This window comes from Zootoca vivipara, chromosome 4 (assembly GCF_965207765.1).
Source record: "Zootoca vivipara chromosome 4, rZooViv2.hap1.1, whole genome shotgun sequence".
Taxonomy (NCBI): domain Eukaryota; kingdom Metazoa; phylum Chordata; class Lepidosauria; order Squamata; family Lacertidae; genus Zootoca; species Zootoca vivipara.
The window spans coordinates 72,780,310-72,795,688 of NC_142587.1; the positions used below are offsets into that span (position 1 = coordinate 72,780,310).

General features: G+C 41.0%; 2 protein-coding genes across 29 annotated transcripts in view; one reads left to right on the forward strand and one right to left on the reverse strand.

Annotated features, from left to right (window-relative positions):
- Positions 1–15,379, forward strand: part of QTRT2 (queuine tRNA-ribosyltransferase accessory subunit 2) — a 179,659-nt gene that overhangs the window by 112,969 nt on the left and 51,311 nt on the right. The gene's annotated exons all lie outside the window — the stretch shown is intronic.
- The window catches only part of ZBTB20 (zinc finger and BTB domain containing 20), a 520,201-nt gene that overhangs the window by 26,861 nt on the left and 477,961 nt on the right, over positions 1–15,379 (reverse strand). For all 28 annotated transcript variants that reach the window (XM_035115408.3, XM_088668206.1, XM_035115410.3 and 25 more), the window contains one exon: positions 1,838–3,430. In XM_035115408.3, coding sequence (XP_034971299.1) covers positions 1,838–3,430 — 1,593 coding nt within the window. The remainder of the gene's footprint in view (positions 1–1,837; positions 3,431–15,379) is intronic.

A 15,379-nucleotide genomic window follows, 5' to 3' on the forward strand; every position in this document is an offset into this window, starting at 1 on the left:
GAACCAGGGGGAAAAAAATTAACACTCAATAAGGTCTCTAATGAATTAGCTAGTTCTTTTTGTTATATTTATAGAACAATGGTTAGGGAGGAGAGCTTTCTTGGAAATCAGCATCTACTTTTATTGTATGTGATATTTTCTCTCTCTCTTACTTCAATTGAAGGCGATAACTCATTTTCTCAAACAACAGAAAATGAACACAAATATAAAGTAACTTGGCCAAAATGAAGAACGGAGTGATGGTTTCTTGTCTTTCTCTTGTCAGTATTGTTTCAGCCTACAAGAATTGTTGGTTTTGTTGTGCCATGGATACTAATGCATAGCTAGGTTAGATAACCTCCTTAGAGCACACTATATTTTAACACAGGACATACAGGCCAGGGAGTTTTGCTTCACTGGATTACTGTTTGTTTGTTTGTTTGTTTGTTTATTTAGCTAGCTAGCAATTTTGAATATCAGTTAAAACACTTTTAAAAATCATGTTAATAAAGGGGAATATATTATTCAAAACATACAAAATCTTTCTGTTAATGCCAGTGCTTTTCCCCCCCTTAGAAATGTTTAGGGGGCACTCTCATTTTCCTACTCATATTGAAATACTGCCCCTCAATGAGGCCAAACTTAAATGCACAAAATGTTTAGGGGTATGTGTACCCCTGCGTCCCCCCCAGAAAAAAGCCCTGGTTAATACATTTCAAAGTTAACACCTGGCTAAAGGTTCAGCCTACTCTGTGTAGCACACAGCAGCAACTGGTAGCTACTTTATAGCAAGACATCAAAAATGGAATTAGGGGATCATGCCTTTGCTGTAGCTGCACCCATAGGGAAGTATGAGACATATATGTTAGAAGTGACAGTTGGTGAGGTGTGGCACAGTCTCCTAATATACTATACTGCCCCCTCGCACCTTGCTATAACTCCCTTTGGTAGCATTTATCTTCCCAACCAAATGGACAATGTTGCTTCTCTTTACAGATTAAGGAAATGCTTTTAAAGGTGTGTTTACACTGGAAGTTACATTTTTCACTTTGTAGCTTTCAGCAATGAATTTTTGCCAGGTAAGTAACTATAGTAATTTCCTGGCCAAGAAATTGAATTACAAAATAAAGAAAGTATAAGGAGCAGGAGTCCCATGTCACCTTAAAAACTGACAATGTTTGATGGCCTGCTTTTTCATAGGCTAGTGCCCACTTCTCAAACTTATCAGTTTTCCAAGCTAGGTCACTGAAATTTCCTTCCCACAAAGATTGGGAAATGCATACTTTGGGATTTATTTTTATCCGGGATTCATGATGAAACCAGTTTTTGGCATGAAAGATCCTACATTTAGGGTTTTTAGAATAGTTCTCAAAGATATTTACAGCTGTAAAAGTTGCTTATGATAAAAAACTTTACTGGTTCTAGCATTTCAATTGTTCTGAAGAAGATGTGCTGCTGTATTGCATAGGTGGGCAACCAGCAGTCTTCACCTTTGCATCTCTGAAGCTGCCCCATTCTTCCATCCCATTAGAGTTCCTACCTTCCTGTTCATTGCCTCATTTTATCTGACTTTTTAATGTTCTTTCCTTCTCTTTCTATATTGTTTCAGAAGAATTGTAATAATTTTTTTCTCCACTTGTCTGAGAACAAACTGGTGTGCTTTTACAATATATGAGAATAAGATTTGAAAGAGACAATTAGGAATTCTTTCAGCATCATATGACCTATTATTATTATTATTATTAAAATACAACATGAGGGTGTTAAATAGAAAAATATCTCTTCTAACCGACTGCATATTCATAAATGTTTTCCCTCCCCGAGCCTACAGCCTCACAAATAAGAGCCACACACTTACCTGTATGTACAAACATGTGCTTGACATAATTCTGTTTGGCGGTGAAAGTCTTGTTGCAGAGGGTGCACTCATAAGGCTTTTTTTCACCCTGCCCACCTGCTGTGCTGTGGCCTGCAGAAGGAGCCAGGGGCTGTGGGGCTGGCAGTTGAGCAGTAAAAGTTGACAGACCAGGCTGGGAGACTGTCACAAACTGTGTCTGTTGGCCTAAGGGTTGGGGCAGGCTGAAGAGGAAAGGCTTAGGACCACTGCCAGCAGACTGTGTAGTAAACAGTGCAGGCAGGTAGGTATTGCCAGCTGTGCCAATGACTTGTGTGTTGCTGGTCAGAGTCAGCGGCATCCTCAGATTGCTGGTGAGAGTTTCTGTCTGGCGTAAGTAGAGCTGGGTGCTTGGCAATGTTTGGGCAACAGTTGTAGTGATAGAAGGCTGCAAAGTCCCCTTTTCAGTACTGTTGCTTACAGTGAGCAGTGTGCTGTCCCTTTCAATGTCATTGCCTCTCTCCGGTGAGGAAGAGTTGGCATCTATGTGCTGCTGCTGAATGCCTTCAGCAGAAGCATCATTTTGTTCTGCTTGAGGAGGGTCTTGCTGACCTTCTCGGCTTAGACCAGTTATGAATTGCTGTTCAACAGAATCAGGCTCAGTGCCAATAGAGGAACTGACTCCCGAGTCAAAGCTTTCCCCCTTGGGCTCGCTCTCAGTGCCTTCTGCTTGATCAGTATCCTCAGTGCATTCTTCAGATTCATTTCGCTCTAGGATCTGTACCCTCTGCTGTCCATAGTAGTCATAGTCATCCTCCATCTCTTGCTTGATGTGAATATTTCCCATGAGGGTCTGGATCCGAACTGGACGTGGTTGCTTCCGGCAATGTGTAGTTTCTGGAGTAGTGGAGAGATACCGCTCCATCTGCTGTGAGCGCTCATGGATCCGTGTAATCCAGCTTGGGTCTTCTATACGATGGTCTCTGGAAAGTCCCAGCGCTGTTTCATGGTGGCTGACCACTGCTCCACTGTAGAATGAACGCTCTCCGCTACCATTCTGCATAGAACAGGCATACAATGCTGAATAGATCCTGTCTACACTGTGCTGTGAGTGATTTTGCAGGTAGCCGGACTCTGTATCACTGCTCTGTCCTGAAGTGCCTGACTCAGGAGTTCCTCGCGGTGTCTCCTGGGCAGAATCCTGGATCACTGGATAGATGTCGCCCACATTCTGTGACACAATCCGGGTGCACTCGTCAATCACAGTCTTGATCTGAAGGATGCTGGCTGCTGTGAGGATCTGCAAGGCCTCTGACTGTGAGACCCGTAGCACCCCGCTGTACATGAAGTCAATAAGCTTTTGTACTGACTGGACTGACACCACAGAAGGAATTTCAATGTCGCTGTAGCCCAGTAGCAGCTTGTCCTGGAAGAAGGGACTGCCGGCCGCCAGCACACAACGGTGGGCGCGCAGCATGCTCCCGTGAATGCGGACCGTCACATCACAGAAGTGGCCACGGTTGCGTTGCTCGTTGAGGGTCTCGAGCACAGAATTGCTGAAGTTGTGGAGATTGATGCTATGAATGCGCTCTGTCATCCCCTTGCAACTAATGTTACCTGCAGTAATGGAAAAGGCACAATAGAAAGGCAGATGAGATGCTGATACGGGCATGTTTCGCCTCCCCCATTGTGCAATGTTGAAATTCTTTAGTGTGGGAAAACTTCAGTTCTGAATTTTCTTGCTCAGCTTTAAAAAATACAGTATTAGGAAGCTTATGCAAAAAATAAAAGTTCACTAAGATTTGAGGTGTGCGTAGCCTCCTTAATTAGAAAGTGAATTAGGTAATCATGCCAACCATTTCGCCTTCCCAGAAATGAAGAGTTCAGTGTTCTTTCCAAGTGCCTTCAGAAATACAGACAGGAGAACATGTATGTTCCTACACATTCCCCTTTAAACACATATGGAAGACGAAGTAAGAAGTGTCTGCATAACTATATTTAGTTGTGGATGTACAGATCAAAATATTTACTATCTACCAGTACTGAAACCAATTTTAATGCCAGCCTAAGTAATGGTTTGTTTAACTTTCTCATAGTAGAAACATAGCAGTTTAATTATTGATAAATGAATGCTTCTCGTGGCCTTATGCCAATGGAATTACTGCTCCACTATGTCTGGGAGAAAATCTAGCAATATTGTTTAAGACATTGGTTACAGGTTTGTGTTTATTTTTATTTTTTACTACATTTGGATCTAACAAGGCAGTCCCTACCCTCAGGCTTACAATAAACAAACCCACAACATCCAAGGGAAAAGGGACAGGGAGGGAGCAGGAAAATCAAACCCAAAACTCGGGCACCCATTCTTAAACAGTTGCTCCTATAATGACCCACTGTTACAGTTCAGGCACAGGAGGTGTCTGATGGAGCTGGCCTTCACACCAGAGCTGATGGAGTGAGCAAAGAGGCCTGATGGAGCCTGTCAAATATGATGCCGGGACTGATGGGAGCTGTAGTCCAGATGAAACATCTAATAATTAAGCTGGCACCCACATTATCATCTGTGAGGAGGTGGGGTAAAGTGTACTTAACTGCCAGGGGAAGGGAAGGGCATCTAATGACACAGCTGTTGGCCAGCCCAGCTTCAAATTAAGAGACCAAAACTGAGGGCTTCCCCAAAGCCTAGGACAAGATGGTGCCCTCCCATGACTTGTACAGAAACTGGCTGGAATGGCAGCTGAATCTGATTTCCACACAGGTAAAGCGACAACATCTTCCACTCTCCCTAAGGGGAGCAGACTAGCTCTGCTCTCAAACACTTTCTGTCCTCCCACCCCCACTCCAGCATTTGCCACATGAGGCTGTTGGGCAACAATAGAGCCTGCTCTGCAGAAAACCTCTGAATCCTCACAGTGTCCCACTGCTGCCGCCGCCGCCGCCAGGTAGGCTACACTATCGAGAACCACCAGGACCTCATTGGAAATGATACAATTCCTTTAAGTCTAGGAGCCACTTCACACTTCATGTAGCAATTGTTTTTAGTTCACCAGTGTTACCCCAGTGTTTTCAACATAACGTATGTTAATTGCCACCCACCTCCATTCATTGCCTGCCGGGATAAGAACTATAGTTGCATTTGATTACTGTGCCCTTTCTGAATGCACCTTTATTCAGAACCTGCAATTAAAACGTTAAATGTGAAAGGCAAAATTGTTCTGGAATAAGAGGTCTAGAGAATTTAAAACCCCACCCACTTTTGTTTCATAAGCAAATTTTCTATGTGTAAAGCAAACATCTTCTCCCAAGTCCCCAGATATGTTCAATATATTCATACCCAGACAACAGACGATAGTATGTATGCAAGTCACAACTCCTGAAATACAGGGTCTTATGGGCTAACTACATCTGAAACGCAAATCTGCATATTAAACCCTCAACATTATTTCCTTCAAAGAATAAAATCCACTTCAGAGGGGCAGAGCAGAGAAGGGAGATGATATTTAAACCCTTCCCTGCCCATTTCAAGCTGCTACCCTCAGCAACTTTGCTTCCAGAAGTGAGGGTTTGAATCCATGTTTGCAAAGGACAGAGGTTAATACCATGTCTCCACCCCCAATTGCCCTCTTGAAAGAAGAAAAAGAGGAGGAAAAGGGATTAATTTGTAAATAGTAAAGAAAAGCAAGACTGATGGAGAGAAAAAATATGCCTAAGAAACTCATCCCCTGAAGAAAAGAGGTTCCTAAAGGAAGACCAGATTTTGCAACCACTTTTGCAAAACAGCTGGCTTCCATTCATTACTGTTGCATAGTGGCAATTGCTTCTAACTGTACCCTCATCAGCTGAAATCTACCATGTCATAGAGAATTGTTTAAGAAATCATTTTCCAGTACATGAGAAATATACATGATGACATGGATCTAATGTCTCACCAGGTGTGGTACATCCAGTAGAAAGGATTGCCATCTGAAAATGACTGGTAAAAGCCATCTTGTCAAAAATGAGTGTGAAAAATAGGCTTAAATAGCCCAGTTCAATGATAAGCAGGGGCCTTCAAACCTTTTGGGTTAATCCTGTCTCAGAGTGGCCTTACGTTTGACATGTACTAAATCAAACACTTCATTATTCATCAATTTCAGTATCAGGAAGTGAGCGGAATGAAGAGACACCTTTACAAAACAAAGCCAAAGGTAAAGAAGTGCATCGCAGGCTACTAAGAACATTCATTTAAAAATGGCATCCAAATAAATAATCCATACATCTGATATATTCTTTAACTGATAAATATACAAATCAATTCACTCACTCACCTAATTGTCACTGCATAGAATATTCAGAACAAAGAAGAAGAAAGGACTCCTGTCTCATTCTGTTCACAGACCTGCCACTTTCTTTAAAGTTAATACAGTGGGAAATGTTTCTGTGAATTGAAGCTGCCTTTGTTAACTGACCCTCTTTTGCCCAGTGAATATCAACATAGAAATCCCAATGGACTCTGCTTGAGAAACTACTGTATAAGAGTTTGTTCCTTTTTGTGAAAGCAGGTTGATTCAGAAATGGCACACAAATGAAAGGGTGTGAAAATGCAAAGGCTATTCTTACCCGAGCAAGCAATGAATGGTCATATAGCCTGGAGGGAGGGGTGATATAACACAGATTGTGCACATGTGTCATACTCTCAGAATGCTGACAGGGGTTGACAAGGGGATTTTATTCTGTGGGCAAGGGTCTGGAAAATGTTTTTGTTATCCCTTTAAAACTTACTAATAGGAATATGCATGTACCATTCTGTTTGAAATGAAACATCAGATTATGTCAGATCCTTTATGCTAACACAACCACTTTAAAAGAAGAGGAAGGTACTGAATTCTGAATGGTGGAACAGTTAATTGTAGTGTTTGAGTGTGCATGAAATGTTACTTGGAGCTGCACAGAGCCTAGTAATTATGATTTACAAGGGTGACTAAGGCTGTAGATTCAGATAGAATACTAGATTTCAGTTACCGATAATTGGACTTGAGTTCCTGACTTAAACTTAACTTATTTCCATAATGGGCTATGCTTATATTAAAAGCATGCATACAGTTGCAAACCAAAAGTATAATTCTAGCAAAATTCTGACTAATTATTAGACTAAACCCTAATAACTAAAGAGAATTCAGAAAATTTCATATTCCAAAATATTCTTGTTAGGTAGCTTTAAAATATGCAGGAAAAGTAAAATCTGATTATTAAAAAATGCTAGAGCTCAGATGTAAGCATGATGTAAATGAAAGAAGATTAACAGTGTCAGTTTCGAAAAGAAACTTAATCAGAACTCCTCCTTGTAAAATGATTTCAGATCTTATTGCACTATTGCCAATTATCCATTAACAATTCCAAAGAAATTATTTATCTGTGTTAAAATCAATTTAATCAATTTAATATTCAATTTAATATTCTTTTAAGTAACACATTAGATGAATTAAGATACTGTTTATTTTACGTGGTAGTTAATCTGTTGATGGATTATAAGCAATAAAGTTAGCTAAAGGAAAATTCAAAACACCTGATTTTTTTTAATGTGTACATAAAAATGGCCACATGATGGCATCATTTCTCAAGAAAAGAAAGCTGATGAATGTTACTATCTAGTTTGAGCTCTGAACAGCTCGATCTGGGAAGAAGGTACAAACTGCAACTGTTTTCTGACTACTTTTAACAGCCAGCCAACAGGCAAAAATTCAGCAGTCAGAACTTCATACAAGTAAAAATCTATTTTTGCTGAATTTCTCTCCAATAAACCCCACCTGTTCTGTATTCATTAAAGGAATATCCACTGCAGTAAACAAACAAACAAACAAACAAACAAACAAAGCCCCAACACTATAGCCCCTTGATATGCTTGGCTTCACAGCTATACAAAACACATGCAAATTATAGGATCAGGTTAGCTGCCTCTGCCTCTGTATTAAAGCAAGAACTGCATTTGTATGTGTGTACAGTGAAAAGTACACAGATTCTTCGTATTTAATCTGATTGTACAGGGTTCCCAACTGCATGGAAGTTTAACATGTGTACCAATATGCATGCATAGAAAGCCCTATTTTCACTATCTGCATTTAGCAGGATAAGAAAATCTCTGTTTACGTGCAATTGACCATGTTACATTTCCCCTTTCATGTTCTTAAATCGATTCAGGAAACAATCTAAAAATTGAACAGATATTTATTTTTGTCTTCAATTCCAAACTTCAATCCAATGTATACCTTGTTTTATATATTGTTTATTGTCCTCTCCTGACAGCATAAAATAGGCACCTGTCCTTTTATAACACACAGAGTCTGAGTCAGAAGGGATGAGAGAGAATTTCCTAAAAGTATGAATTCATGACAACACCACACACACACACACACACACACACACACACACACAGAGAGAGAGAGAGAGAGAGAGAGAGAGAGAGAGAGATGCCAGTTATAAGTCCCCACACAAGCACCTCAGAAGTGTGCAGAGCTACTACTGAGCTTGTCAGTGATGTAGTTTACCTAAATTTATTTATTACTTATTCCATTTTTTCCCCAGTTTTCCACTCAATTATTCTATTATGTATTCATTCATTAATAAAAGTACTTAGATTCCACCATCTCATAAAATATAGGGACAGTACACAACAATATGTATCCAATAAAATGCAAAACACTACTGGTATTTAAAACAGTACAGAACAACACTTAAAATGACAGACTAATCAATAACATTTTAAGCAACTGCATAAGTCTGTCAGCCTAAAAGTCAAAAGCTAGGATGCTTGCCAAATGTCTGCTGGAAGAGTGTTCCACAGCATGGGATCAGTGACACTAAATGCCCAACTTCTAGTGGAGGCCAGTTTGGCCTCTGTAAGTAACATGGGGGAAATCGGATCATGGCAAGAAAAACATCAGAAAATAATGCAACCATTTGGGTGCTCTTGCAGAGGCAGAGGCACTATTCATATGATCCAGCCATAAACATGCAGTCACTGAGATTATGTAGTTCAACATCAACTTCATTGGAATGGTCATGCCTGATTATCATCTTCCAAAGCAACTACTGTACTCTGTTCCCAATTTAAGAATGGAAAGTGTAATGCCAGTGGACTACAAAAGAGGTTTAAAGACACTCTCAAAGCAAATATAAAATAATGTAGTATGGACTGGGAAACACTGGCCTGCAAGTGCTCCAATTAGAGAACAGCCTTCACCAAAGGCATCAGGGACTTTGAAGAAGCACCAACTCAGGACGAAAGGGAGAAACAAGCTAAGAGGAAGGCATCTTTGGCAAGTCCTCACCGTGATCAACTCCCACCTGGAAACCCATGTCCCCACTGTGGAACGATGTGTGGATCCAGAATTGGCCTCATGGACACATTGTTAAGACCACATTCATGGAAGACAATCTTACTCAGCTACGAGTGATCGCGAAAGAAGAAGAAGTAATTGTTGCTGCTTGATAAAGTGTCACCATGATTGTGCATAGGAACATGGGAAGCTTATACCCAGCTTATACCCTTATACCAAGTCAAATCATTGGTTCATCTTAGCCAGTAATGTTGTAGATTTGGTAGTGGTCAGTCTAGATAATCTCCTGAGTCCCTTCCAGTTCTTCGAGTCTGGATCCTGTGAGGTGACAATCTAACAAGAGGAGTTTGCCGAACAAGTCAGACAAATTTCTTGGTGAGACCATGGCCTTAGCTGGCCACTTAAGTGTCCTCATCAGCATCCCAAAAGAATGGACTAGGTTGCAAGAGGTACAACTAAGTGATGGTGAGGAAAAGGAAGGAAATGGGTGTGCCTCCCCCTCCCCCACCTAGCTTCCAGAGGGAGAGAACAATAGGAGTGTAGTCAGTGTGTAGTCAGTGGAGGCAGTGAGAGATTTTACTTTCTTGGGCTCCTTGATCACTACAGATGGTGACAGCAGTCACGAAATTAAAAGACGCCTGCTTTTTGGGAGAAAAGCAATGACAAACCTAGACAACATCTTAAAAAGCAGAGACATCACCTTGCCTACAAAGGTCCGTATAGTTAAAGCTATGGTTTTCCCAGTAGTGATGTATGGAAGTGAGAGCTGGACCATAAAGAAGGCTGATCACCGAAGAATTGATGCTTTTGAATTATGGTGCTGGAGGAGACTCTTGAGAGTCCCATGGACTGCAAGAAGCTCAAACCTATCCATTCTTAAGGAAATCAGCCCTGAGTGCTCACTGGAAGGACAGATCCTGAAGCTGAGGCTCCAATACTTTGGCCACCCCATGAGAAGAGAAGAATCCTTGGAAAAGACCCTGATGTTGGGAAAGATGGAGGGCACTAGGAGAAGGGGATGACAGAGGATGAGATGGTTGGACAGTGTTCTCGAAGCTACGAACATGAGTTTGACCAAACTGCAGGAGGCAGTGCAAGACAGAAGTGCCTGGCGTGCTATGGTCCATGGGGTCACGAAGAGTCGGACACGACTAAACGACTAAACAACAACAGTGTGAGCTGAGTTAGAAGCAGACTGGAAAGCTGGAGACACAGAGACATGCTTGTTCTTTGGTAGATCAAAACTAGTGATGAATGAAGAAGCAAGATCTGTTAAAGTGTCAATGCTGTGAGTCCATCTATCTTATGCCCAGGTGTGTAAATAAAACCATATATCTTAAAGATACCAGTGTCTCTGCTGGCCTTCATTCCAAGGCAGTGGGGAAGGAAGCTGCTCGGGCACCTCGGGCAGAGCGCCCAGGAGTGGAGCAAGCCACCCATAGGGGCAGGGTGAGGGCAGGGCCTCCAGTCTGCCTGCCTCCTCCCACTCAGCCACCCTACAGCTGGGGGAGAGGCAGCAGGTCAACAGTTTGGGCAATGTGGAGCTTGCACGTGCCCAAGCCACCGCGTCTCTCCCAGGAGAGGGAAGCCCCGTGGTGAGTGCTGCCCAGCATTTTGTCACACCCCTCAATGGTGACACCCGGGGTGGCCCACAGCTACCACACCCCCTTCCTCTGCCCCTGTTCCAAGGTAACTGAACCTGGGTAAGTGCCTGGAAACCCTGGATTCTCTCACTTCTCAGAGACTGGGGTGACGTGTAACAGTAATGTGTGCATTTACTGACAGCAGTTCTTTGGGGTTTCCCATTCCCAGCCCTGTGTGGAGATGATGGGAATTGAGCTTGGCTTCTGCCAAGCATGCCAAGCAGATACTATACTGCTGACCGTACCACGATGAATCTTATGTGGGGCAACTTGCTCATACAAATAGCAGATAGGCAAAGCGGTTAAAAGCATTATTAAAGAAAAAAAATGGTGCTAAAGAAGAGCCAGCATGTGTTCTGCAAAGGTAAGTCCACAAACGTTAAAAAGAGTTTTTTGAGCATGCTCATAGAGTGATCTGGTACACACCGCATACTTAAACTTTCAAAAAGCTTTTCACAAAGTCATTCATCACAGACTCTGGAGTAAACTTAACAGACATTGTCATTAAAGTTAAAGAACAAGAAGCAGAGAGTAGGAATAAAAGGGTAGTCTTCACAATGGAAGAAAGTAAAAAGTAAAATCCCCCAAGGATTTGTATTGGGACTGGTTGTTGTTTTTAACTTCTACACAAATGATCTGAAGTTATGGTGAGCACTGAGGTGGCCAAATTTTCAGATGATACTAAATTATCTGGAGTAGTAAAAACTCAAGAGTACTGGAACAACCCTTCTATAAAGAAAGGTTAGAATGCTTGCGGCTTTTTCATTTTGGGAAAAAAAGACAACTTGGGGGGGGGGATATGAACAAGATTTTTAAAATTATGCATGGCGTGGAGAAAGTGGATAGACAATACTCTTTCTTTTCCTCCATTAATTTGTTTAATCGTTTTTCAAAGCTATCTAAGCTAGTGGCCATGACCAAACTGTATGACATAATACAGGAAACAGGTCACCCAATGAAACTGAATGGTAGGAGATTCAGGACAAAAGGAAATACGGGTGCATTTATTTCAGTAATGCAACTTAAAAGGTGAAACCAATATATGAGATAGATGCATGACATGCAAAGCAAGATATGTCAAGCCTTTATTTGTTGTAATTGTAATTATCTGTCGTTAGGCGGGTCAATTATAAATGGAATGTAATTAATGAAATGTAATAGCGATGTTTATTTTTATTTATTTTTGTATTATTGTAACTATTTGTTTTATTACTGTGGAATTTCCAAAAGAAAGCATTTGTAAAAATTAAAAGAAAAAGAAAAAATAATAAGTTGCATTACTGAAATAAATGCACGTTTCGACAATATTCTAATTTTCTGAGTTTCACCTGTACTTCAGACAGCACAAAACTAATTTATGGACTAATGGGGGGAAAGTCTGTAAACTTTTTCTATCACAATGACTTGAAATGTAATGAGCTAAAACAGGTAACACTATCAGAGTGATGTCATTAAATGGCTGTTGAATGTAATGTATCATTTCCCTTGTAATCTAACAACAAAAATTGTTCAGCAATAGATGCAACATATATTGCTGTACAGTTGTTTGTTATTTGGCCAGAGATCTTTATCCAAAGTAACACTTCTGAAAAAAGTCAACATGAGTTTGACCAAACTGTGGGAGGCAGTGGAAGACAGGAGTGCCTGGCGTGCTGAGGCTTCCGGTTCCCGCGGACATCTTAAAGGGAGCGCAGGACAACCCCTCGGGGAGTCCTGAGCTTTTTGGGGGCGCACGGAGGCATTGCAAAGGCTCTGCGATCCTCCTAAACCCTAGGGGGGGTTACCCTGGGGGTCGTGGCACCCAGCGGCATCCAGCGTGCTCTCCTGCACCCCGGTTTTTTGCTGTTAAGAGCCGAGGAAGGGATCGAGCTGCGGACGCGAAAGGGAGAAGACCACTAGCCCCATTAAGCGCAGTCTCTGGCTCCTGATGTGAAGCGGTGAACTTCCAAAAAAGAATAAATTCGTGATATATAGAAGGAAATTAAGGATTACCTGAGATATTTGGCGAATTTGGATGGCTGAGGGCGCAAAAAGGGAGTCCGTCCCAGCAGCGGTGTGTCTATGACGCAGTTGTGAAATCGCAGGAATGGAGAACTCAAAAGTGAAACTGCCTGCTGAGTGAGGTATGCCAAAGTCCTTTGTTACTTTGTAACGAGGCAGCTGTTCTTTTTTTTTGTTTAAGAAGTGAATGGGAGTTCTTTAAAGAGTTACTTTGTCTTCTTGCTGGGAAAACGGACCCTGCTGTGAGCCTCAGGCTATAAGTGTCTGATTTCAGCTCAAAGACTTGTCTGCTACGTAGCAACGTTTAACTTTGTTAAACCCTTGGTGAAGGGAGTGAAAGGTGGAAAAGAATTTAAATTGTAGCAACACTGAGGAGGGGAAAGAACCTATTTAACTGTATGTATTAGCCGGTGGGCTTTGCATATATATATATACACACACTTTTATTTTGTTGGAGAGTGCAGCGAAACCCGATCTCTTCGCTCCCTTGGGATCGGCAGAGGATCCAAGTGGATTAAGCCAGCAGTGGCTGAAGAGGATTTATCTTCTCTTTTGTGTTATACCCCCTCCTTCCATTGCTTTTATTGTTTGGATTTTCGACGCCTGATTTCTCCTGTGAAGACCTGGTTCTGACTTGCTGTGGCTTTGGTGTTTAAAGTTTATATTTTCCCTCTAAAATTTTGGATTAGGCCATCAAGAGGCTGAAGAGTTGCGGGACTTGGCTTCTTTTTTACAGGTACCGTGGTGGATTAGGCCAGTGAGTGGCTGAAGACGGGAAAGGAAAGGGAAAGGGAAGCTAACTAATAGAACAATAGACAAAACTATATCTGTGTATTGCATTGTTTGAGTGGTGGATGGAAAAGTACTGAGAGGGGAGAAGAGGGGCGCCACCCGGTGGGCAGAAAATTATTGCATGATTATTTGGAAAGTATATTGGAAGTGTATTAGAGCGCCATCTGGGGGTTAGCCCAGTATTGCATGCATTTATAATTTTGGTATTAGAGCTCCACCTGGGGGACATTGGGGTATTACATCTTTTTAAATTTGTAATATTTGAAATAGGAGCGCCACCTAGAGGATAAAATTATAATTTCAGATATAATTTGAAAAATGGCAGGAAAAGAGATTAAAGATGGGAAAAAAGGATCGGCAACACCATCAGAGAGAAGAGGATCAAAGCAAGAAGAAGTCAAGGATCTGGACGTTTTATGGCAGAAAATTAAAGATGAATTAAGACAAAATGAGAAACGCATGGAAAAGAAGTTAGGGGAAGTACAGGATAATCTAGATAAAAAATTTGAAAAGGTGGAAGGGGCAGTGGGGGACCTCACAACAAAAATAAAGGATTTAACAGTGAGATCCAAAGTAACTGATGAAGCGGTGAAGAAAAATCAGAAAGAAATTAGAGATGTCAAGAAACAATCGGATAAGGTGAAAGAAAAAGTTGATAAATTAGATAAGGCCCATGAACAGATGTTGGATAATTTGGCAATGATGGAAATGAAGCAAAAACAATTAAATCTGAAATTAAGAGGTATACCAGAGGAACAAGATGAAGATATTAAAGCAAAAATCACCGCAGAACTAGCGAAATGGATGGAGAAAACAGATGAAGAAGTGAGTAACTCCATTGTCACTGCATTTAGGATTAGAGTAAAATCGGCCAAAGCCAGAGCAAGAAAAGCACCAGGAGATTGCTTGGTGATCTTCAATTCAATGGAAATGAAGAATGAGATTTTGAAATTAAGTTTTACTAACAAGTTAATTATCGGAGGAAGACCCATAATCGTCTTTAAAGAAATACCGGGAAGGTTCCTTCGCAAACGGGACGCGTATAAATCAATGGTGTCTCTACTGAGGAAGAACGGAGTACAACATAAGTGGGAGTATCCTGAAGGAATAATGTTCTATTACAAAGAGAAGAAACATATATTGACGAGTATGTTAGACATCGGGAAATTTCTAAGGAAATATGAGAAGTTCCTGGGGCCGTTGGAACCAAGTTTAGCAATTTTGGCTGCAGAGACGGAGGAAGAAGAAGAAGACGTCAGACCAAAGAAGAAAAAAGAGAAAAAGAGAGAAGAAGAGGAAGAAGATAAAGAAGAAGGAGAATCGGGGGAAGAATCTAAACCAGAGGAGGAGGAGGAAGAGGATAAAGATAGTAATAAAATACCCATCCAAGACTAAATTAGATCTTGTAATAGAATTTGAACATGGCACTCAAGGTGTTGTCATGGAATGTAAATGGATTAAATGATAAGAAGAAAAGAAATAAGATTGAACATATTTTGAAGAAAAGGAGTCTGGATGTGATTTGTTTGCAAGAAACTCATGTAGCGAAGAAACATAGTCATATTTTAATCAATAAAGGATTAGGAAAAGAGTTTATAAATTCAATTGCTAATAAAAAGAGAGGAGTAGTCTTTTATGTGAAAGAGAAATTGGATCCGAAATTGATCTCGAGAGACGAAGAGGGAAGAGTGATCGTTGTACAGATAACATTTTATGGAGAAAAAATGTTTTTGGTTGGAATTTACGCACCGAATGAAAACAAGGCAGAATTTTTTAAGAAGTTGGAGGAAGATTTAATGGAATACATGGATCAA